The sequence below is a fragment of the Melanerpes formicivorus genome, unplaced genomic scaffold (genome assembly GCF_026170545.1).
Source record: "Melanerpes formicivorus ecotype bairdi unplaced genomic scaffold, bMelFor1.0.p_v2 SCAF_26, whole genome shotgun sequence".
NCBI classification, from domain to species: domain Eukaryota; kingdom Metazoa; phylum Chordata; class Aves; order Piciformes; family Picidae; genus Melanerpes; species Melanerpes formicivorus.
The window spans coordinates 7,917,978-7,940,238 of record NW_027142378.1 but is presented as its reverse complement, the minus strand read 5'-3'; the positions used below and the strand labels follow the sequence as shown (position 1 = coordinate 7,940,238).

Genomic DNA, 22,261 nt, shown 5'->3' with positions numbered 1-22,261 from the left:
TACACTGGCAGCGGGAAACAAGCAGATGCTTATGTACCACATTGTTTCTCCCCACATCTCTAGCAGCTTTACATAACAGTACCTGCATCACCTCTGGTTTTTCCTTCTTGTTCTCTGAGCAATAAAGCTGCTCAAATGCCTTTCAGATCCTCATCTCTGCACTGCCTAGCAAGCAAGCTGGTCACTAGCCCCTTGCTGGATTCCCTTCCCACATACAAACATTTCTCATTCAGATGCTAAGCAGATTCTCAAGCAGGCACCCACTAACCCCCTCACTCTTTATGATCCTGTTGGTTCCCTTCCCCGTGTTCCTTACTCCCATCCCCCGGACCTGCCTCTCCAAGAGCTTTGGCACACATTTTCAATATAACATTTAGGCACTGGTGGTTGCCTAAATATAGCAGATAAATACTGAGTCAAGTCCTTGCCAGAATCAGCAACAGATGATCTCCTGATATTCCAGCAGACACCTTGGAACAGGAACTATCCTGAAGCACAAACCTGATAGGTTACTTTACAGAACATGATGCAAGCAGGAAAGTCTGCCCTAGGAGATCTGCAAGGACTGTTGTGAAGGCCAGACTGGAATAATCCTTTAACCATAAAATCCTTAAATCATTCCAAGGCATGCAACTAGAATGGCTTTGGGTGTTTTAGTTTAGCCTTAAAGAAGAATTAAGAATTCACTTACCCCCACTGGCATATTCCATTACCAAGTACAATGTCTTTTCAGTTTCAATAACTTCAAATAATTTTACTGCAAGAAAAAAAATGAATGAGAGAGAGAGAGAGAGAGAGAGAGATTGCAGCAGGGAGCAAAAACACAGCACCAACAAAAATTATACTCATATAATGGGTATAATTTATGGCCAGGTATAACACTAAACCATATGAAAACTTTAGCTTAGCATTCTTTTGAGGGGGGGAAAAAGGCAAACTTAATTTCTAAATCACAGTTGATAATAAAGCACATGAATCCACAATTTTCTCAGAGGCTTATGCACACTGTACAAACAGGTCCATGCAGAAATTAGTGTTTGACAGAGGCTTCTTTAAGATCATACAAACCTTCCCTGTTTTGCTAGCAAGCTGCTCCCCGTTAGAAACCTGAGATTCCGACCAAGTAAAAAGCTGAGTGGGTACCGAAAATATTATGTCTGAAAGACTTTCCTCAGATTGCAACAGTAACCAGTCATTTAAAACAAACACACACCACCACCACCACCCCCAAGAAAACAAATAAACAGCAGAAGCTAAAAGTGCTGGAAAAGCAACAAATGATTCAAAGGATGGGAAGGGAGTGCCTAGCGTGTAGTAACTCGTACACCTCATCCATACCTTGTATGCAACAAGCCCTCTGGCCAATTCAGGACCATTAACTGTCTCTGGAACAAGACTGTCCAGCCCTCCTCAGCCAGAAGAATTGTCATCACAAAGTAGGACCCTGAAGCTGTGGGGCAGGTGAAAAGAACTAAAGCAGAAAGGGAAAATTACATACTTTGTAATTCTGATTTGCTGGCAACATCAGTCAGTGGGAGTCTTTCCTAGACTGAACTAATGGACTTCTGCTACTTCCAAAGTCAGGCGTGATTTTTGCCCTCGAGAGTCATTTCAAAGAAAGAGGGGAGTGGGGGCCCTCAGACTGGAGCACTCAGCATCTGCTCTGCGTGAAAGCTTTCCTGGACTGAGCAGTTCCATCTCCTTAGAGCAAAATCTTGTGATTCACTAAAGGTGGTGAGACAATGAAGCATTTCCTGAATGCTCACTCTCTTCTTATTTAAAAACAAAAAGAAGTTTAATGATCAAAAGCATAGCTGTAAAGTACACTCAAATAAAGCCCAAGAGAGTAAAATGTACACAGTGTAATAAAGATACAAAAGGTTTGCAGAAATGCAGGGTTCCTACCAATATTGGGATGATTCAGGATCTTCATTATTCGTACTTCTCGAAACAACTGTCAGGGAAGAAAGACAATTTGCTTAAGAGTGTGTTTATGAGGGAAAAGTTAACACAAGCTCTGCAATTTTAAATGGCAAAAAAGAGGAGCAGCAGAAGCCACAGAAAACAACATTAGCAAAAATACATTGGATAAATACAGTGTAATGCACTCCAGAAAAGATCTCAGACGTTATATAGACATAACCATGACCAGCAATGTATTACCAGACTGATTTTTAAGCTTGCTACAGACAGACACAGCTAAGTTTTATAGCTCCTTCTGGAGTTTCAGGTTGATCAAAACCACAGCAGATTATTCATGCAAGATTTTATTATCTCTTTTGCTCTGATGTCTTTGGTGACTGGCAAGAAAAGCTGAACACACAGATGTTGCAACGGAATCGGATACCAGGAATTCTGATGCACCCCAGCCCTGCTGCTAAACTAAGGTGAAGCAGGCAAGACCAGTTTTCTGTCATTTACCACATTTTGCACTGGGTCACAAACAGCAATGTCCCTTCCCAGCCTGCCAGGGCCTAAAGGTTTATGATTGATGAAGTCTGCTTTTAGGATCCTGAGTCACGTAATTTAAAACAACTGGACAAACTTACAGTCCTAAGTGAATATACTTCAAAAAACCCACACCTCAGGAGTAAACCCATCACTGTCTTAACCAGAAATGAGGTCTTCACTCTTCAATGTCTAGCATTCATGGGTTTATTATGAAGAGGTGAAGTAAGACTAACCTAGGGGCTCAAAGGGAAGACGGCTAACAAAAGGAATCCAAAATGACCACAGAGTTCTGTTACTCTACACTGGAGGCTATCGATACCAATTGGCTTGCACTGGTTTACTTCAAGTGAGCAGCTTATCTGAATCATCAAATTTATCTACTGTGCTGCATGCTTTTCAGTCCCACATTGGGCTGAAGTAGGATGCTGGAATGAAGAAAAGCTCACTGACTTCAGCATCACAGTTAGACATTTCAGAAACCTTTTAGCACAACAGCCCTCCTTACAGAGAAGCTTGCCCCACTGCACATACACTTCATGGCTCTTCTACTTGTTCTATGTCTCAGAGAGCACCTCTCTCCATTTTCAAAATTAGTCTCATTTGCTCAGATGCAACCTTTGTAGAAGGGCACAATGATACAAAACCCAGAGATGGAACATCTCCTCCAAGAGTGACACTTCAGTTTCCATTTTATGACGGCTGAGGCTACAAGACAAAAGTTTCTTTAAAGACTGACTTTTTTTTACTCCATTTGTGCAACTCAGTCACAACATTTAGGGAAAGGGAAAGGGAAAGGGAAAGGGAAAGGGAAAGGGAAAGGGAAAGGGAAAGGGAAAGGGAAAGGGAAAGGGAAAGGGAAAGGGAAAGGGAAAGGGAAAGGGAAAGGGAAAGGGAAAGGGAAAGGGAAAGGGAAAGGGAAAGGGAAAGGGAAAGGGAAAAAATAGAAAAGAATAGGATAGGATTAGAATAGGATAGGGATAGGATAGGAATAGTATAGGAATAGGGATAGGGATAGGATAGACCAGGTTGGAAGAGACCTTCAAGATCATCGCATCCAACCTATCATCCAACACCACCCAACCAACTAAACCATGCTATGCAAGCTAAGCTCATAGAGCAACACCTTGTTGAAATCATGTAAGTAATTTTACTGCAATTCTCTATTTACATTATTTACTCCATGATGGTTACTATCCACTTGCTTTTCAATTGCCACTAAAACCATTTCAGAAGGAAGCAAAGACTCTAACAGCATTTCTCTCTCTCTCTCTGAGAAAATATGAACAGCAAGATGCAGTTTGCTTGGGCTCAAAATGTAACATGTGGGTATGGAATACTACACACTACAATTAACTTTAGGAAATATTCTTGTTTCCTCACAAAGTCAGATATTCCCATGGGAAAAAACATCCTACCAGGCTATTCTTTGTGCATTTTTTTTTTTGTCTTTCCAAGCATTTCAATTTGTTGCACAAGAAAAACCTCTCTCAGCTAAACCAGTATTAGTTTCAGAAGAGCTTCTAAGCAGTAAGTGGAAAGCTGCACCTCCTGCCAGAAGATTGACAAGATATTTCATAACTTAACAGTATTAATGCTGGTGTAAAAGTTACAGCAATGAATGCATGTCTTCATGCATTCTATAAAGGAGTAATTTCAAGTTAGTAAAAAAAGGTCATTAAGAAACACAATTTTACATGAAATGAGGAGCACAGAGTAATTGGAAGAAAAAAAAGTATGTGCATTATTCAATGCTCTCACAGGATTCAGAAGTTTACTGTTTTAAGATTCAAACTGATTCCACAGTGACATGAAAATTCTGTTCCACATAACATGTAAATTATTTTGTTCCATAAAGGAAAAAGCCTATTAGGAAATGGGCACAGAAGTCTATTTTCACCATGAGAGAACATTACTGATGCAGATTGTTATATGAAACATTTACTTGCTCTTGCTCTGACAAGACCTAAAGTATGGGCTTAGCTTTATTCCATATAAACAATTGCTTTGTTTACAACATCATCTATTATATATCCTGATGAATAGACATTTTTTTGGACAACTTACAACATGTTCTCATATAAAAGAATGTACAGAGTCATAGTAGCTACCACAAGCATCTCAAGAGGAAGCAGTTACTCTCGGCCTTTTGAAAGCAAGCAGCTATTTTAAGGCGCATCGTAAAGAACCTCAAGGTCACAAGGTGAATCTGGGTATTTTCTGCCTGGTTATTGGCTCTTAGGTGGGCTTCTAGTTTGGGGATTTGGGCTCAAATGTACTTTTAACATTGTCTGAAATGTGTTTGCATGCTGTCAGGAAGAAGTTCTATAAACAGAGAGTGATTGCCCATTGGAACGGGCTGCCTGGGGTGGTGGTGGAGTCGCCGTCATTGGAGGTTTTCAGGAGGATACTTGATGGGGTGCTTGGTGTCATGGGTTAGTTGTTTAGGTGGGTTGGATTGGTTGATGGGTTGGACACGATCTTGAAGGTCTCTTCCAACCTGGTTTATTCTATTCTATTATAACAAGAACTGGACAGGGCTGAAGCAGCCAAAGTTCTCTTAAGTGATGCTCCTCCAAGCGAATCACGTCAGGCGTAAGCTGCACTGGCTGTTTTCACAGTATCACAGGATAACTTAGGTTGGAAAGGACCTCGAGGATCATCGAGTCCAACCTATCAACACAGACCCCATGACTAGACCATGGCACCAAGTGCCACATCCAATCCCCTGTTGAACACCTCCAGGGACGGTGACTCAACCACCTCCCTTGGCAGCCCGTTCCAATGACGAACGACTTGCTCGGTGAAGAACTTCCTCCTCACCTCGAGTCTAAACCTCCCCTGGCGCAGCTTGAGACTGTGTCCCCTTGTTCTGGTGCTGGTTGCCTGGGAGAAGAGACCAACCCCCTCCTGGCTACAACCACCTTTCAGGTAGTTGTACTTTACTTTACAGCTGGCTTGCTCTCAGTAAAGATTAGAAAACCTAAGTGCTGTAGTTCCTATGAAACTCCTCTCCCAACCACCTGCCCAGTACTGAAAGCAGAGCACACAAGGTTGCCCTCTCCATGGGGAGATCCACATTACTCTGAGAGTTAGATTTGTAGTTGTTACTGGCTTCTGACAAGTTTCCAGCAGTTGTTTACCAGGAAACTGAGATTTTTCAGACCCTTTTCTGAAGCAGCTCAATTTCAGGCATCTCCCAAATCAGGCAAATCTAACTTACGTATGCCATAATACTGCTACATAACTAAGTCAAGCAGCTTTGCTTTGCTAAAGCTGCTTGGCGTGACAGATACCTTCCACCCCAGGAAGAAAGAAATGGTTTGGAAAGCTAAGAGAACTGAAATAACAGAACAGCACTGTGTGAAGTCCACAGCCACTTTATACCTTGTGTAGTTCCTGGCTCATATGGCCCAAGGGATGTGTAAGGGGGTCGCAAATGCAGAGTGGGCAGAAAAAGCAGAGAACCTTATTTCGGCACAGATGTTCAAAAACAGCAGGGGGAGTGGGATGAAAATTGGGCAAACAAACTGTTCTCTGGTGTCCTGGTGTATATTCAGGATTTTAATTCTCCTGGGCCAAGTAAACACACATTTATACAAATTAAGAAAACACCAATGGTCACTCCTCCAATTCTCTCTTGCAAGAGAGAAGCAAATCTAGAAAACCTCTGAACAATGGGTAACATTTGAATCAAAGTGTTAAAAATATTCTCTAGTACTTGAGCACATGATTTTACACTGCATCTCTGCATTCCATGAAGTGCTGCTTTGGGATAAATCTCCACAGCACTACCACTTTCCCCTTCAAGAAGCATGCTGCTCATTGATACTATGGCCACTACACCCCTCAGTAAGACCCAGGATACCTCTGTATGCAAAGGATGAGATATACTAAAGCAATTACACCACAGATTTTCTACAACACCAAGTTTGCTAATTTCACAGAAGCCTGGGCAGAGCAGTGAGATTAGCTCCCCTTTCACAAGGCAAACTGCAGGATTATATGATCATCTGTTTTACTGATCAGAAATAGCACTTTCAGAATTCATGCACATCTTGGTGCTCCCCAACTTCTCTCCCACAACCCTACCCCACATTTATATCACAGAATGATAGGGTTTGGAAAGGACCTTTGAAGATCAGTAAGTCCAAACCCCCCTCCCAGAGCAGGGTCACCTAGGTCTGGTTACACAGGAACATGTCTAGGCAGGCCTTGAATGTCTCCAGAAACTGAGACTCCACCACCTCTCTGGGCAGCCTGTTCCAGTGCTCTGCCACCCTCAAAGTAAAGAGGTTCCTTCTCATGTTTAGATGGAGCTTCCAGTGTTCCAAGTTTATGCCCACTGCCTCTTGTCCTGTCACTGGGGACCACTGAGAAGAGTCTGGCCCCATCTTCCTGATACCCACTCCTTAGGTATTTGTAAGCATTAATAAGATCACCACTCAGCTTCCTCTTTTCCAAGCTAAATATCCTCAGCTCTCTCAGCCTTTCCTCATATGATAGATGTTCCAATCCCCTCATCATCTTTGTGGCCCAGTGTTGGACTCCAGTAGTTCCGGTACCCCAGCTCAAGAAGGACAAAGAAGTGGACACAATAGCTTAGGTGAGGCCTCATCAGGGTAGAGTAGAGCGGGTGGAGAATCTCCCTCAACCACACTCCTAGCCACACTCCTCTTAATGCATCCCAGGATGCCATTCACCTTCTTGGCTGTGAAATGACCACCCTGTTTTTAATAAAGTGCTATCATTCAAACAAAGCCCTTGAACAAGCATCTCCTTGTTGCAAACGGATTGCAGCCTCAATAGCTTCACTTACACAGAGGACAGGCAGCAGCACGCTCAATTCACAGAGCTTCTACCTATGGAAAAGGCACAAAGCTTGAATATTTAGTTCCTGCTTTTCACCTTTCATTTTCAGGGCACAGGCTGCAGGAAGAGCTTCTGTCACACCATTGCTAACGCTTCTACTTGCTGTCAGGTCAATACCAAATGTTTAAGACTTACTATTTTAAGTCTACTATAACCAAAGCAAAAATTTCCAATTAACCAAGGCTTTTTCTTACTTTGAGAGATGTGCTTGAATGGTTCTCTAGTTTCTGAACCATTACAGAGAAAGGATGTTACAAAGAAAGCATTTTTCAACAGCTATCATACTGAAATTGTTCTGAATCTTCTACTACTTCTTTATTTCTGTTCTGCTTTTCTTAATGGAAAGAATCTAAGTTTGAGCCTTTAAATATGTTTAAAGAACAAAAAGAGGCTCACTAACCTCCCTGGAGGGGGAAAACCTGAAATGCCACTTGCTAATTGAATAGAATAAACCAGGTTGGAAGAGACCAATGAAACAACTAAGAAAACAAAAGTGCCTTCTGCCCCACCAGCAACTTGCAGAACAGCAATAGAATGTTACTTCAGAAACATCCCTAGGGAAGCCAGTGCGAGGAGGCATTTCCAATGCAGCAGACATGCAGAAAGTAAACTGGCTATTGGTTATAAACTATAAACCAAATACTTAGGTTTGAGAGCAAACAACAATTTGTGACACTGGAAAAAGCTGTCAGTACAATGTCACTGTTCAAGACAGCAACTTCACTGTCAAAAAGCCATCTCTGTCTTCTGAACAGGAGCTCAGTGAGTAGGATGGGAGCCACTTACTGAACAAATGGGTAATCAAATAAGAAGCAGTATCAGTCTATTTAAAGATGCAGAAGTCTTGAAGCAAGATTCAGAATCTAACTTCAGACTATAACATCCCAGGCACAAGGATGCAAACTTAAGAATTCATGAGGCCAGCTTACTTCACAGAAATCACCAAGGTTGGGAAAGACCTCAAAGATCATCAAGTCCAACCTCTTAACACAGACCTCATGACTAAACCAATGTACTGGAACCATTGTATTTTCAGAAGCAATGATTTGCACTATCAAAATGTGTAGGCAGAATGTATTCCTGTGTCATCTCCTAATATTTGACAGCTTGAGTTAAAAGAATGATGTCTGTAAACTACCCTGTCCATACTGTGTGGCTTAAATGATATTAGAGGGTGGGTAAAAGCAAACTGAACACTTTCTTTGCTTTCATATCTGTGAATAACTACAGACCCAGTTTGTACAACACTCTCAGCAGCTGAAGCATGTGCTCAAATATTTCTGTTTACAAAACAGAAGGGTGCATGAGAAGCTACGATGCCTCAACTCCTTTTACTTAATTAGGTCAGTAGTAAGCCCTATGGCAGAACCTACTTGCACTTGGTATCCTTTATATATGATGAATGGAAAGGGAATGGTTTTGTGAATGACTCTGTGCATAAAATCACTACATATTTGTCTTGTTTGATCAACAATCACTCCATGGTGATTGAAGGCCTAAATGTTTTGCTCACCTATATACAAATTACCAGCTTTGAAGTTCTAGAGACTGTCCTCTCAGCTGCACTTCATTTAGATGGGTGCAAACACAGGACTGGTATTTTTGTGGCAGTAACACTCATTAGAAAAGTGTCTGTTCCTGTAAGAACAATGCTGCTGTCACTTCTTCCCATTCCCAACACTACCTCCTGAAGACAAAACAATCAGCTACTTTGCAGTCCTATGTGCAGTATAACCCTGGTAGAAAAAGCTACAAGACAATGATATTACACAGTACCTCATCACAAAATTAGTTCAGTGCAGAAAGAAAAACAAAGAACAGAGGGGGGGAAATATGATTGTTTTATTTACAACACACAAATGGCCTAGCAAAACACTAACAGAAGCAGTCATTCTAAGTGTGCTGCTGAACCATTCTCTCATCTTTATTTGCTTAAAAACCCCGAAAACTTGAGTGACTGTGCAAAGAAACCTGTGCTAAAGATGACTTAAAAGCTCTCAGGGAATCAGTTGCTCCAACTTTTCCAGAAAATTGTAGGAAGCTTTAAACATTTAGAGCTTCACAACACAGACTATTTTTTGCTGACAACTACAATGAAGATGTTACAAAGGAAAACTTTACTCCAACAAATGATCACACTTTCCAATTAAGCAGAAGATGTAGGGGATAAATGTTTCCAGAATTTAGTGATGAAGAAGAGAACTGTGGTTAAATTACTGAAGTTGTTCTAGTTCAGCTGCTTCCAATTGTACCTAAAAATGTTTCCTCTTATGGATCAGCTTCTCATTTAAAGAAAACAACCAACAAGTAAGAGCAGCAGTGCACTATTAGGTGAGTATTGTGTACTAGTGCAGGGTGAGGAGAAATGTTGTCACTGTGAGGGTGACAGAGCACAGGGATAGGCTGCCTGGGGGGTGTGGAGTCTCCTTCTCTGGAGGTATTCAAAACCTGCCTGGATGTGTTCCTGTGTGCCCTGCTCTAGGTGATCCAGCTCTGACAGGGAAGTTGGAGTAGATGATCTTTTGAGGTCCCTTCCAACCCCTAAAATTCTGTGATGGCATCTTTTGTAGGCTGTAAAAGTTTCCTTTATACTTGGAATGATTTAGTGAACAATTTAGTATTTTTTTGGGGGAGGGGGGTGTAAAATACAGCTTATTTATCATGGAAGCAATTGTCCCAGAACTCAGTTTTTCCATGCTTATTTCTCCAGAAAGTTGTCATATGTTTTACCCTTTCATTGTTCAACAATGACACAAACCAACCTAGCTCCTGGAGTGCAAAGAGCAAGCTAGGTTGCACATAAGCTGTGTGAGCAGTACTGGATTTCACCAGTATGCTTTGTCACACACCTATGTGGGTCCCTCTTCACTAGCTCAAACATTAGAAAAGAGACTTGCTTATTACAGGATACAGGACCTCAAAGATAGCAAAGTTTCTGCATGGCCTCTGCACAGCAGGCTGAATTAAAAAGTAAACAAACTCTGAAGAATCCATACTTAAAAATAGTACAGAAGAAGAGCAGTGAGCCCTAGCCCCTTTCTCTCATTCTACAGCCACCAAAAGCAGCACTCTACTATTTGTAAACAAAAAATAACCCAAATCATAGTATCATAGAATCAGTCAGGTTTGGAAGGGACCACAAGGATCATCTAGTTCCAACCCCCCTGCCATGGGCAGGGACACCCCACACTAGATTAGGCTGGCCAGAGCCTCATCCAGCCTGGGCTTAAACACCTCCAGGGACAGGGTCTCAACCACCTCCCTGGACAACCCATTCCAGGGCTTCACCACTCTCATGGGGAAGAACTTCCTCCTCACATCCAGCCTGAATCTCCCCACCTCCAGCTTCATTCCATTCCCCCTAGTCCTATCTCTACCTGAGATCCTGAGCAGTCCCTCCCCAGCCTTCCTGTAGGCCCCCTTCAGATACTGGAAGGCCACAATTAGGTCACCTGGGAGCCTTCTCTTCTGCAGACTGAACAGCCCCAACTCCTTCAGTCTGTCCTCATAGGAGAGGTGCTCCAGCCCTCTGCTCATCCTCCTGGCCCTTCTCTGGACACGTTCCAGCACCTCCACATCCCTCTTGTAATAGGGGCTCCAGAATATTTATATAAATACTTATAATGAGCAACCTCCACTAGGACAATACATTACTTCTGTGCTTCAACCAAACCCAAACACATACCTAGTTAAAGAGGGAAAAAAACCCCAAATCAAACCAGGGTTTTGTTCAAGGACTTAATCACCATGGTTATGAAGGACTTCTGAATGTCTGTCTACAGACACAAACAAGTAGGTTCTGATTACCTTCAGTCATTTTGTAAATTCTATGCCCAAAAAGTAGTTGCCAAAGGTCCCCTGAACAATGTTTTTGTATTATTTGCTCTAATAAAATCTAAGGTACACCCCACACACACATTAAAGGCATAAAAATTGGCACTGTTATACGTCCATGACAAACAATTACCAGACTAAATAAAAATCCATGAAAAATCCTATCATGCACAGCATTATGTCTTGGTTTAGTATGTAGACAAAGCACATGTGTACCTAATTAGATACAAAATTTTATGGTTAGTGAAGAGCACATCTAGAGGAGAAAGGAAGAGTAAAGCAGCAATGCCTGGATAGAGACCACACGGGAACTGCCCTCAAACTGCACGTGCACCTTGTAACAGGGACAGGAGGATATCATAGTATCAGTCAGGGTTGGAAGGGACCACAAGGATCATCTGGTTCCAACCCCCCTGCCATGGGCAGGGACACCCCACACTAGATCAGCCTGGCCAGAGCCTCATCCAGCCTGGGCTTAAACACCTCCAGGGACGGGGACTCAACCACCTCCCTGGACAACCCATTCCAGGGCTTCACCACTCTCATGGTGAAGAACTTCCTCCTCACATCCAGCCTGAATCAGGAGGATATGTCTCCTAAGATCGTTCATATATAATGTTATTTTTTTAGCAAGACAAAGGGACCAAACACTTTTGTCAACTAAATAAAAGATCACAGACCAACTGTTCACAGAACTTCAGATTTTAGGATATATCCTTACCTTTTGCAGACTAGTAGGATTTAGCTGGGTTTTATCTATGATTTTCACAGCAACCTTGAAAAACAAGACAAAACACACCACAAAACCATGGATTATTAAAGTCAGAAGAAAAGTTTAAGCAAAACCATATCTCATTTCTGTCAGCAAAAGCACAGATGTGCCTATAAGACAGGCACACACGTTTGCTTTTATGCATTTCATCAAGCAAAACTTCCCTCACCTATTAAGATCTACCAGCAGGAGCTCAGAGCTTTGGCCACCAGATGGAATCAGTTTGACACTTCAGTCAGCGTTAGGACAGAACAATGTTGGCCTGTCCACTGCAAAACTAGGCTCTCCAAACACAAGATCTATCCAACATTCAATGTAGCTATGACTGATTGACCCTTAATATCAATATAAATGAAATCTATCTATTAATAGCTTTCTCTTCAGATTTAGAAATGCTTGGGGAAGAAGAGACCCCCTCCCAGCCCCAATACACCCTTTGAGGTGCAACACCCTTATCAATCTCTTCAGCAAGGGCTACATTGTTTTTAAACAGGGGGGAATGGTTGGAGGGAGTAAACCCTAGCACCTCAGGTAAGTTTTTCTTTTGATCTTCCCTTTTTGATGACCAAAAACCCCACTTTTTTTCTGTTCAGAAGAAAAAGGTGAAAGAATAACAGAAACACTCGTTAGAAAGGCAGCCAAAGAGAATATAAACCACACTGTCAGCCTTTTCTTTCCTCTGAAAGGCTTACCTCTCTTCCAGTGAGCACATGCCTTGCCAGTTTCACTTTGGCAAAGTTTCCTTTTCCTATTGTTTTCAGCAAGCGGTAGTTTCCAATGTGAGGATGCTCTTCGTTGGTCGATGTAATGGAATTTCTGCAGCGGGGGATGTTTTGTCTGCTACTCGACTTGATAGGCTGGACGTGTGGCTCAGTGTATCCATCCACTGAGGTATGCTGGAAGGCAGACAACAGGATTTAGCTGCTTGGATTTTAGACACTTGCTGAGGCACAGACTAAAAGCATTAAAAGGTGTAGAAGGGAATAATTTATTTACTTTCACAATGTAGCTGAGAACGTTGGACGGTAGCCTAAGTAGAGCATGCTGTTTCGGGGCAGAATTTGATGTATGTCTCAAGGACAATCAGTAGAAGGATTTGATCAGCTCCAAGAGCAATACTAGAGACACCCAGACTGCAATCAACAAACTACTGAAGACCTTTCTGAAAATACAAAACTATGCCAAACTACACACTGTGCTGTAAATAAACTTGTCTCATCATAACTACATTTAGTCTATTGAAAAATCACAGAATCACCAAGGTTGGAAGGGACCTCAAAGATCATCAAGTCCAACCTGTCACCACAGACCTCAGGACTACTAGACCATGGGCACCAAGTGCCACGTCCAATCCCCTCTTGAACACCTCCAGGGATGGTGACTCCACCACCTTCCTGGGCAGCACATTCCAATGGCCAATGACTCTCTCAGTGAAGAACTTTCTCCTCACCTCCAGCCTAAACTTCCCCTGGCACAGCTTGAGACTGTGTCCTCTAATACAATAGGGGAAAAAAACCCACACAATAGAAAAAAATTCTTTGTACTTTGGCATATTTAGAAACAAGAGTCCACTCTCTTAATTTTTCTCTACTTAAATACTATGATGAGGAAAGCATGAGCCTGCAGCGTGCCCAGGCAGCCAAGAAGGCCAATGGCATCCCGGCCTGCATCAGGAACAGTGTGGCCAGCAGGAGCAGGGAGGTCATTCTGCCCCTGTACACTGCACTGGTTAGGTCACACCTTGAATCCTGTGTCCAGTTCTGGGCCCCCCAGTTTAGGAAGGATGTTGACTTGCTGGAAGGTGTCCAGAGAAGGGCAATGAAGTTGGTGTGGGGCTTGGAACACAAGTCCTATGAGGAGAGACTGAGGGAGCTGGGGTTGCTTAGCCTGGAGAACAGGAGACTCAGGGGCGATCTTACTGCTCTCTACAACTACCCGAAGGGAGGTTGTAGACAGGCAGAGGTTGGTCTCTTCTCCCAGGCAACCAGCACCAGAACAACGGGACACAGTCTCAGGCTGCACCAGGGGAGGTTTAGGCTGGAGGTTAGGAAGAAGTTCTTCATAGAGAGAGTGATTGCCCATTGGAATGGGCTGCCCAGGGAGGTGATGGAGTCACCATCATTGGAGGTGTTCAGGAGGAGACTTGATAGGGTGCTTGGTTGCATGGTTTAGTTGATTGGGTGGGTTGGATAATAGGTTGAACTTGATGACCTTGAAGGTCTCTTCCAACCTGGTCTATTCTATTCTATTCATTTTTGAGTAAGCTTTGTTCCCAAAAAGCTGCTTGCACCTTTTTATAAGCCACAGTAGTTTTCATTCAAGTAGCTAGCAAGCCACATCATGACTTCAAAATACCAATCTATTCTTAAAAAGCTCCATGCTATCTCATAAATACATTTTAAATATCAAGAAGTCGGAAGAACTTCAGGATGTTATTTTTAATACATGCCAACACATCATCCCACATTAAATGTTAGTCACTGAAATCTGCAGTGCTTCTGTACTCCCCAACTTCCAAGTATGTAAGGGGCAAGATACAGATGGGGCTTGGAAACCATCCAAGGAGAAATCAAAGTAACGGAAGATGTCAAAGGGGTGTTAAGTGTTTCAGTATTTCAAATGCTTTCTAAACACTGGTGGCAGATGGGCACAAATGTTTAACAGGTAAAATTTAGCCTCTCATCTTTTTAAGTTGCAGATTTTAAGGCAGGCAAATACTGTAGGTAGAAACTGGTTTTAGATTTTGGAACAGGCGTGCCTATTCACAGCTCCCTCAGTTCCTGCTAAGCATAAAGCACCGACGGAACTCAAAAGACACCTTAACAATTTCCCATTGTTCACTGCTTCCATCAAGAAGTGGCTATCTTGATACCTTTATATGGAGCATTAACTGAGCCTGTCTCTTTACAGACCAAAGGTTTCTAGATCTTTGACCTTAAGCTGAAAGCAGGATCAGAAGGCAGGGGAAGGTTTCACTGCTTTTTCACAATACCCAACCTAATCTTAGCCCACACTGATCCCAGATACCTCTCACTCCTTACGCAAATACTTATTTTCTTATACAAAACAGAATTCAAAGCAGTGCTTTCAATTTTGATATGCATTTCTTACAGGCCAAAGTCAATCCCCTCAGGTAAACACCCAGGCTTACAGATAGTCCCACTGAGCCAACCAGAGTTATTCCAGGACATCAGCACTAACAGAGTTGGGGAAACTAGCAAACAGCTGCAGCGCAACCAGGAAAAACAAGCAGCACGCCACCACCAGAATGTTCTTCCCAAATGTAGCACAACTCTGCTTACATCACCTCCAGCATTATTAATTATTCACTATGGCCAGGAAAACGCTCCTAAATATAATTCTCTGTTTGTCTTCTCATTACCTGAGTCTCTCTGCAAAACAGTACTTTACCCCCACTGCTAAACCGTTCCCCACATTGCTGCAGAGCTAAGCAAGCCAGGCATGTTTAGATTCTGTGCATTAGACACATTTATTCAACCATGAAATAACATGCTAGCAATGGTGTTTATCCTTTAGAAGCACATCATTAAAATACTTTCTGTGGACTCGGAAAGAAAGGATCATAAGGAGAGAGCTGCAGGCAAAGGGGCCTTGAAACATTCCCTCAACACTGGACAGTAGCCCTGCACATGATAAATCAGAGCACAAATAGAAGTCCTGCTTAAGAAAACACTCTGCAAGATCAGTAGGGTTGTTTTTTTGGTGCTGATAATGAGGATCACAGATGTACCTAGAACCCCATCCAGGGATACAGTACTCTACAAGCACGTTTTAAGTCTCTCAGCCCATTCATGTGTACAATTAGAGCTTCACTACTTGAAATACAGTGTCTACCAAGAGCATCATCAACCCTACCATCCATTGCCAGTTTCATATGCTTCATATTATCATAGTATCAGTCAGGGTTGGAAGGGACCACAAGGATCATCTAGTTCCAACCCCCCTGCCATGGGCAGGGACACCCCACACTAGATCAGCCTGGCCAGAGCCTCATCCAGCCTGGGCTTAAACACCTCCAGGGACAAGGCCTCAACCACCTCCCTGGACAACCCATTCCAGGGCTTCACCACTCTCATGGGGAATTACTTCCTCCTCACATCCAGCCTGAATCTCCCCGCCTCCAGCTTCATTCCACTCCCCCTAGTCCTATCACAACCTGAGATCCTGAGAAGTCCCTCCCCAACAGTATCATAGTATAGGATGAGTCTACTTCCAGTAGATACTTGAAGGGATCTTTCAGATAAGCAGTTAGATAAACAAGCAAAACCAACATCAGAGGCAGAAAAATGGCCTCACAAGACAGATCAATCCAGGGCAGATTTAATGGGGAAAACATTTATTTAATCCTAACAACAATATAATGCAGAAGCAAATCTGAAGGGGAAAAAAGAAAACAAAACCAAACCACAAAACAAATAATGAGGTTCATGGTCATGACAATTCCCAAGCTTGGTCTTTTTTTTTTGTTGACATTAAAACTAAGCCCCTTTGGACAGCTTTGTAATTATTCCATTGCCTTCAGAGTCAACCATTCTCCCCAGCTAAGCCCAAGGATGACAGAAAACATGCATAAAGGTCAAAGTTACCCAGTTTGTGAGCCACATATACATACATACATAATGTCTGAATTTCAACAGCACTGAATGATAAATTCACATTATTCTTCCTGGGTCTTGCAACAGGCCTCTCTTTTGCACATACCCAGCTTATCACAATTGGAAGGTACAGAGGAATTTAAACTCAGCAGCTGGAAATCAGAATTCAATGAAATCAAAACCTGAGAAGGTTAATATGGTGAAAAGCAAAATTCCCCTAAGCAAATCAAAGCACATTAACATCTCAGAGATTATTTCCAAACAATGCTGAAGTTGCATTCCACAGAAGCATCCACACTGGCTAGAAAGACATGCTACAAGGCTTTAAGAAGCTTCTGGTCCATTACAATACACTCATTCATTATGCATCAGCTACTATGTGACTTATTTTAAAATGACATTTCAAAACAATCTCTAAATTCTCAGAAATTTTTCAGGATGCTGGAAACAAGGAGGCTGTTAAAAAAAAAAGATAAATCACCACACTTCTTGAAGATTGCTGCCATCTAAAACCAATTCCAGCTAACAACTTGCATTTCCTATGCAGGATTTTAATTAAGGATTCTGGTATTTCTCTAGATACCTTCATAATTTAGAATGGAATAGAATGGAATAGAATGGAATAGAATGGGACCAGGTTGGAAGAGACCTTCAAGGTCATCATGTCCAACCCATCAACCAATCCAACCCACCTAATCAACTAACCCATGGCACCAAGCACCCCATCAAGTCTCCTCCTGAACACCTCCAATGATAGTGACTCCACCACCTCCCCGGGCAGCCCATTCCAATGGGCAATCACTCTCTCTGTATAGAACTTCTTCCTAACATCCAACCTAAATCTCCCCTGGCGCAGCCTGAGACTGTGTCCTCTTGTTCTGGTGCTGGCTGCCTGGGAGAAGAGACCAACATCCGCCTGGCTACAACCTCCCTTCAGGTAGTTGTAGAGAGCCCTGAGTCGTCTCCTCTCCAGGCTAAGCAACCCCATCTCCCTCAGCCTCTCCTCACAGGGCTTGTGTTCCAAGCCCCTCACCAACTTTGTTGCCCTTCTCTGGACTGATTCCAGCAAGTCAACCTCCTTCCTAAACTGAGGGGCCCAGAACTGGACACAGGACTCGAGGTGTGGCCTAACCAGTGCAGTGTACAGGGGCAGAATGACCTCCCTGCTCCTGCTGGCCACACTGTTCCTGATGCAGGCCAGGATGCCATTGGCTCTCTTGGCTGCCTGGGCACACTGCAGGCTCATGTTCAGCCTACCATCAACCAGCACCTCCAGGTCCCTCTCTGCCTGGCCGCTCTCAGCCACTCTGACCCCAGCCTGTAGCTCTGCATGGAGTTGTTGTGGCCAATGTGCAGAACCTGGCTCTTGGATGTGTTAAATCTCATGCCCTTGGACTCTGCCCATCTGTCCAGCCTGTCGAGGTCCCTCTGCAGAGCTTCTCTACCCTCTAGCAGATCAACTCCTGCCCTAAACAAACAAAACCCCCCCCCATACAACCCAAAATCCACCACCTTGCCAGAAATCTCAGCAAAGTCATTCTAGCAGTCAGTTTTAGATTGTGTCTGAAGAGAGCTCAATTCTTAGTCCTCCCCAGGTTTATTTGACACGTTCCATTCAAGTTATTGCAGAAAGTCAAGGGCACTAAAAATCACAAGAGAGTTAACCTGACCCATTGCTTCCCCAAGACTCAAAGCTATCATTTTTCCTGTTTACCCAAGGCAGCTTTGCAAGAGCAAGATGACCTGATGCCCAGACACATTATCCTGCAGAAAGTGCAGAAGAACTAACCCCACCAAGGAGATACAAAGTGCCTGCTCCATTACTTTACTTATTCAGCATCTTTTAGACACTTAGCTAGTCACTGGAGGAGTATTCCCATGGATTACAGAATGTAATTAAACTTACATCATCACATACATTAACTGCTCTTACAGATCAGTCTTAAAAGTCCCCAGACCCATTCCAGTCACCAAGCTGTGTCTCAAAAAACACCGAAGACCTCTGTAGCCCTCCTGAGTAGTAGGGTAACTGCCTGCAAATACACCTCACAATTAAACACACATCTTAGTCCTGAATTTTCCCCATCCTGAATTACCACGAGGCAAATTCCTCGGTACAGTCAGCCCATGGAAACAAAATTATGCACATGGGGTGCTAAAAGCAGCACATCATCATGCTTCTCTCTCTCAATGATTATCTGCTGTTCTGAACTTAAGCTTCTTGTAGCCAATTTTCATATTCATAACTTCAAACATTTTCAAGCATGTGCCGTACACATGAGCATCTGTAACAGCTATAATATTGTGCAAGGTAATCAAAATGGCTAGCCCAGACAGAAGGAGTCTAAAGGGTTTAGAAGTTCATCTCCTAAACAGCTCTGATCTTCAACAGCTTTGATCCACAACACAGAGGAAGGAAAGGGGAGAAAGATGAGAAGTAATGTCCTGGATGTCCAGCTGTTTTCATGTTTTAACTAGTTGCTGCCCACAACTGTTCTTTCAGGACCTAGGAGCTTCTAGCAAACTACCTCAAGCAAGTCTGCTTGTTTTGCTGAAATAAGGATCAAACTAAATCAGAAAAAGGTGTTTTTTTTTCCCTTCTTTTTTCCTTTGAAAGATCTTGGCAGATCTCAGTGGAGAAACCAATAGAAATGCTCAGATCAGCTGTTCTGCATCTGTATCAAGGGCACCCAGAGGTCCAGGTTCACAGGTATGCACCTCTGAACTGCACACGATGACAATGCCTGATGCATTAGCTAATGTCATAGTATCATAGAATCAGTCAGGGTTGGAAGGGACCACAAGGATCATCTAGTTCCAACCCCCCTGCCATGGGCAGGGACACCCCACACTAGATCAGCCTGGCCACAGCCTCATCCAGCCTGCCCTTAAACACCTCCAGGGATGGGGCCTCGACCATCTCCCTGGACAACCCATTGCAGGGTTTCACCACTCTCATGGGGAAGAGCTTCCTCCTCACATCTAGCCTGAATCTCCCCACCTCCAGTTTCATTCCATTCCCCCTAGTCCTATCACTACCTGATAGCCTGAGAAGTCCCTCCCCAGCCTTCCTGTAAGGCCCCCTTCAGATACTGGAAGGCCTTCTCTTCTCCAGACTGAACAGCTCCAACTCCTCTAGTCTGTCCTCATAGGAGAGGTGCTCCAGAGAGGTGCTGATCATCCTTGTGGCCCTTCTCTGGACACCTTCCAGCACCTCCACATCCCTCTTGTAATAGGGGCTGCAGAACTGGACACAGTACTCCAGGTGGGGTCTCACCAGAGCTGAGTAGAGGGGGAGAATCCCCTCCCTTGACCTGCTGGCCACACTTCTCCTGATGCAGCCCAGGATCTGATTGGCTTTGCGGGCTGCAAGTGCACACTGAGAGCTCATGTTGTCAGAAAAAGGGGGTTCAGTCCTCTTCCAGGCAAACCCCAAACACAAAGCCACAGCTTGCTCTCATCACATGTACCCATCATATATCATATCATAGTCCAATTAGTAAATCTCAATCCAAGAAAGCAGTGTTTTGGAGGGTGCAATTAAAAAGACTAAACGTATGCACATGACTATCTTCCTGATTTCCTGTCAGCAATTAAATGCATACTAGATTGAGAATGCATGATATAAACTTTGTTACACAGCAACTCTTCTTTCTTCAGAGTTAAACATCAGTGTCCAGTATACCATTTATGCTTCCACTTGTGCTGGTCAGTCATTTCTGTGGCTGCCTTTGCTTCTAGTTTATTAGTGTTTCTCAGTCTCAAGCTGTGCCAGGGGAAGTTTAGGCTCGAGGCGAGAAGAAAGTTCTTCACAGAGAGAGTTGTTAGAATGGGCTGCCCAGGGAGGTGGTGGAGTCACCATCCCTGGAGTTGGTCAGGAGGGGATTGGACGTGGCACTTGGTGCCATGGTTTAGTAGTCATGAGGTCTTGGGTGACAGGTTGGACTCGATGATCCTGGAGGTCTCTTCCAACCTTACCGATTCTATGATTCTAATCAGATACCAAGGTCAATGTATGGCAGAGACAGGAAGGAATAAGACAAAATTGTGGCATTTGACTTGTCCCCATACCCCAGGCCTGCTCACACAGGATCTCCAGAAGGGCACAAATAATCAAAGACAGGCAATGTGCATCTTTCTGCTTGTGTCAGATTTAGGTAGTATGTAAGAACTCCAGGCATCAACTTTGGAAGGAGCTTGGAGCTGTCAGCAGTAAGAAACAATGATTTTTGAATAAAACTGGTCTCAGCCAAGCATGTGGGAGCATTTAATTACCTGATGCTGTAACTCTGAAAAGCATTTTGTATACAACTTAAAAAAACATAATATCCCAGCCATAAGCATGGAGTTCAATTTGCAGTAACAGGCGAGCTGCTAAACAGTAACTTTCCCTTAATCTTTCTCTTCTTTTCAACCTCTTTCCTTTTCTTCCCAGTATTAAAATAAATAATTAGTTAAAATCTTGACTTCAAAGCTAAGAGTAAAACGTTTCTGTTGCAAGGCAAAATAAAATCCTTTAATGCCAATACACATTGGCATGTGCCAACACACATGGCCGACGGGACAGATGGGCGGACTCCAATGGGATGGCATTCAACAAGGCCAAGTGCCGAGTGCTGCACTTTGGCCACAGCAACCCCATGCAGAGCTACAGGCTGGGGTCAGAGTGGCTGAGAGCTGCCAAACGGAGAGGGAGCTGGGGGTGCTGATTGACAGCTGCCTAAACATGAGCCAGCAGTGTGCCCAGGCCAATGGCATCCTCAACCCTCGACACCTGCATCAGGAATAGTGTGGCCAGCAGGAGCAGGGAGGTCATTGTGCCCTGTACTCTGCTTTGAGTACTGTGTCCAGTTCTGGGCCCCTCAGTTTAAGAAGGGCATCGAAACACTTGAGCGTGTCCAGAGAAGGGCAACAAGGCTGGAGAGAGGCCTTGAACACAAGCCCTGTGAGGAGAGGCTGAGGGAGCTGGGATTGTTTAGCCTGGAGAAGAGGAGGTTCAGGGGTGACCTCATTGCCCTCTACAACTACCTGAAAGGTGGTTGTAGCCAGGAAGGGGTTGGTCTCTTCTCTCTAGCAACCAGCACCAGAACAAGGGGACACAGTCTCAAGCTGTGCCAGGGGAAGTTTAGGCTGGAGGTGAGGAGAAAGTTCTTCACGGGGAGAGAGTCATTCATCATTGGAATGTGCTGCCCAGGGAGGTGGTGGAATCACCATCCCTGGAGGTTTTCAAGAGGAGACTGGATGTAGCACTTGGTGCCATGGTCTAGTCATGAGGTCTGTGATGACAGGTTGGACTCAATGATCCTCGAGGTCTCTTCCAACTGTGGTGATACTGTGATACTGTAATGAAGAGTCCTTTCTGAAAGCATACATATATATGCTGGTGATAACGCTCAGCACAAGTTTGCCTGAGCACATCTTGTCCTGTACTTGCAACTATGAAAACAAAGCCCATTAGAAGTTTTTGGGGGGGTGGGGTTTCTTGTTTTGTTTTGGGGTTTTTCAAGTGTTCAACATGGCTTTGTGAGATGCATCAGAAACACTTGGAGACAAAGTTGCTTCTTCTAATCACAAGCTCCACGGGATGCAATGTTTATAGCTCCATACTTGAGGCAATCTAGGATGGAAAACAAGAGCCCATAATCTACCAACACAGCTAACATACATTTCAGAACTTCATAGACAAGGTTCTTTATAATCCTTGTAATTATCATATGGT

The 22,261-nt window shown here is 43.6% G+C and overlaps 1 protein-coding gene across 7 annotated transcripts in view; it reads right to left on the bottom strand.

Annotated features, from left to right (window-relative positions):
• The window catches only part of MARK1 (microtubule affinity regulating kinase 1), a 68,324-nt gene that overhangs the window by 28,919 nt on the left and 17,144 nt on the right, over positions 1–22,261 (bottom strand). For 6 of the 7 annotated variants that reach the window (XM_068153512.1, XM_068153516.1, XM_068153513.1 and 3 more), the window contains exons 2-5: positions 12,619–12,822; positions 11,876–11,929; positions 1,906–1,954; positions 692–757 (exon numbers count right to left, since the gene is read on the bottom strand). In XM_068153512.1, the coding sequence (XP_068009613.1) occupies positions 692–757; positions 1,906–1,954; positions 11,876–11,929; positions 12,619–12,822 (373 nt within the window). Of the gene's footprint in view, positions 1–691; positions 758–1,338; positions 1,571–1,905; positions 1,955–11,875; positions 11,930–12,618; positions 12,823–22,261 lie in introns of those variants that run through there. The other variant, XM_068153518.1, reaches the window with a different exon arrangement.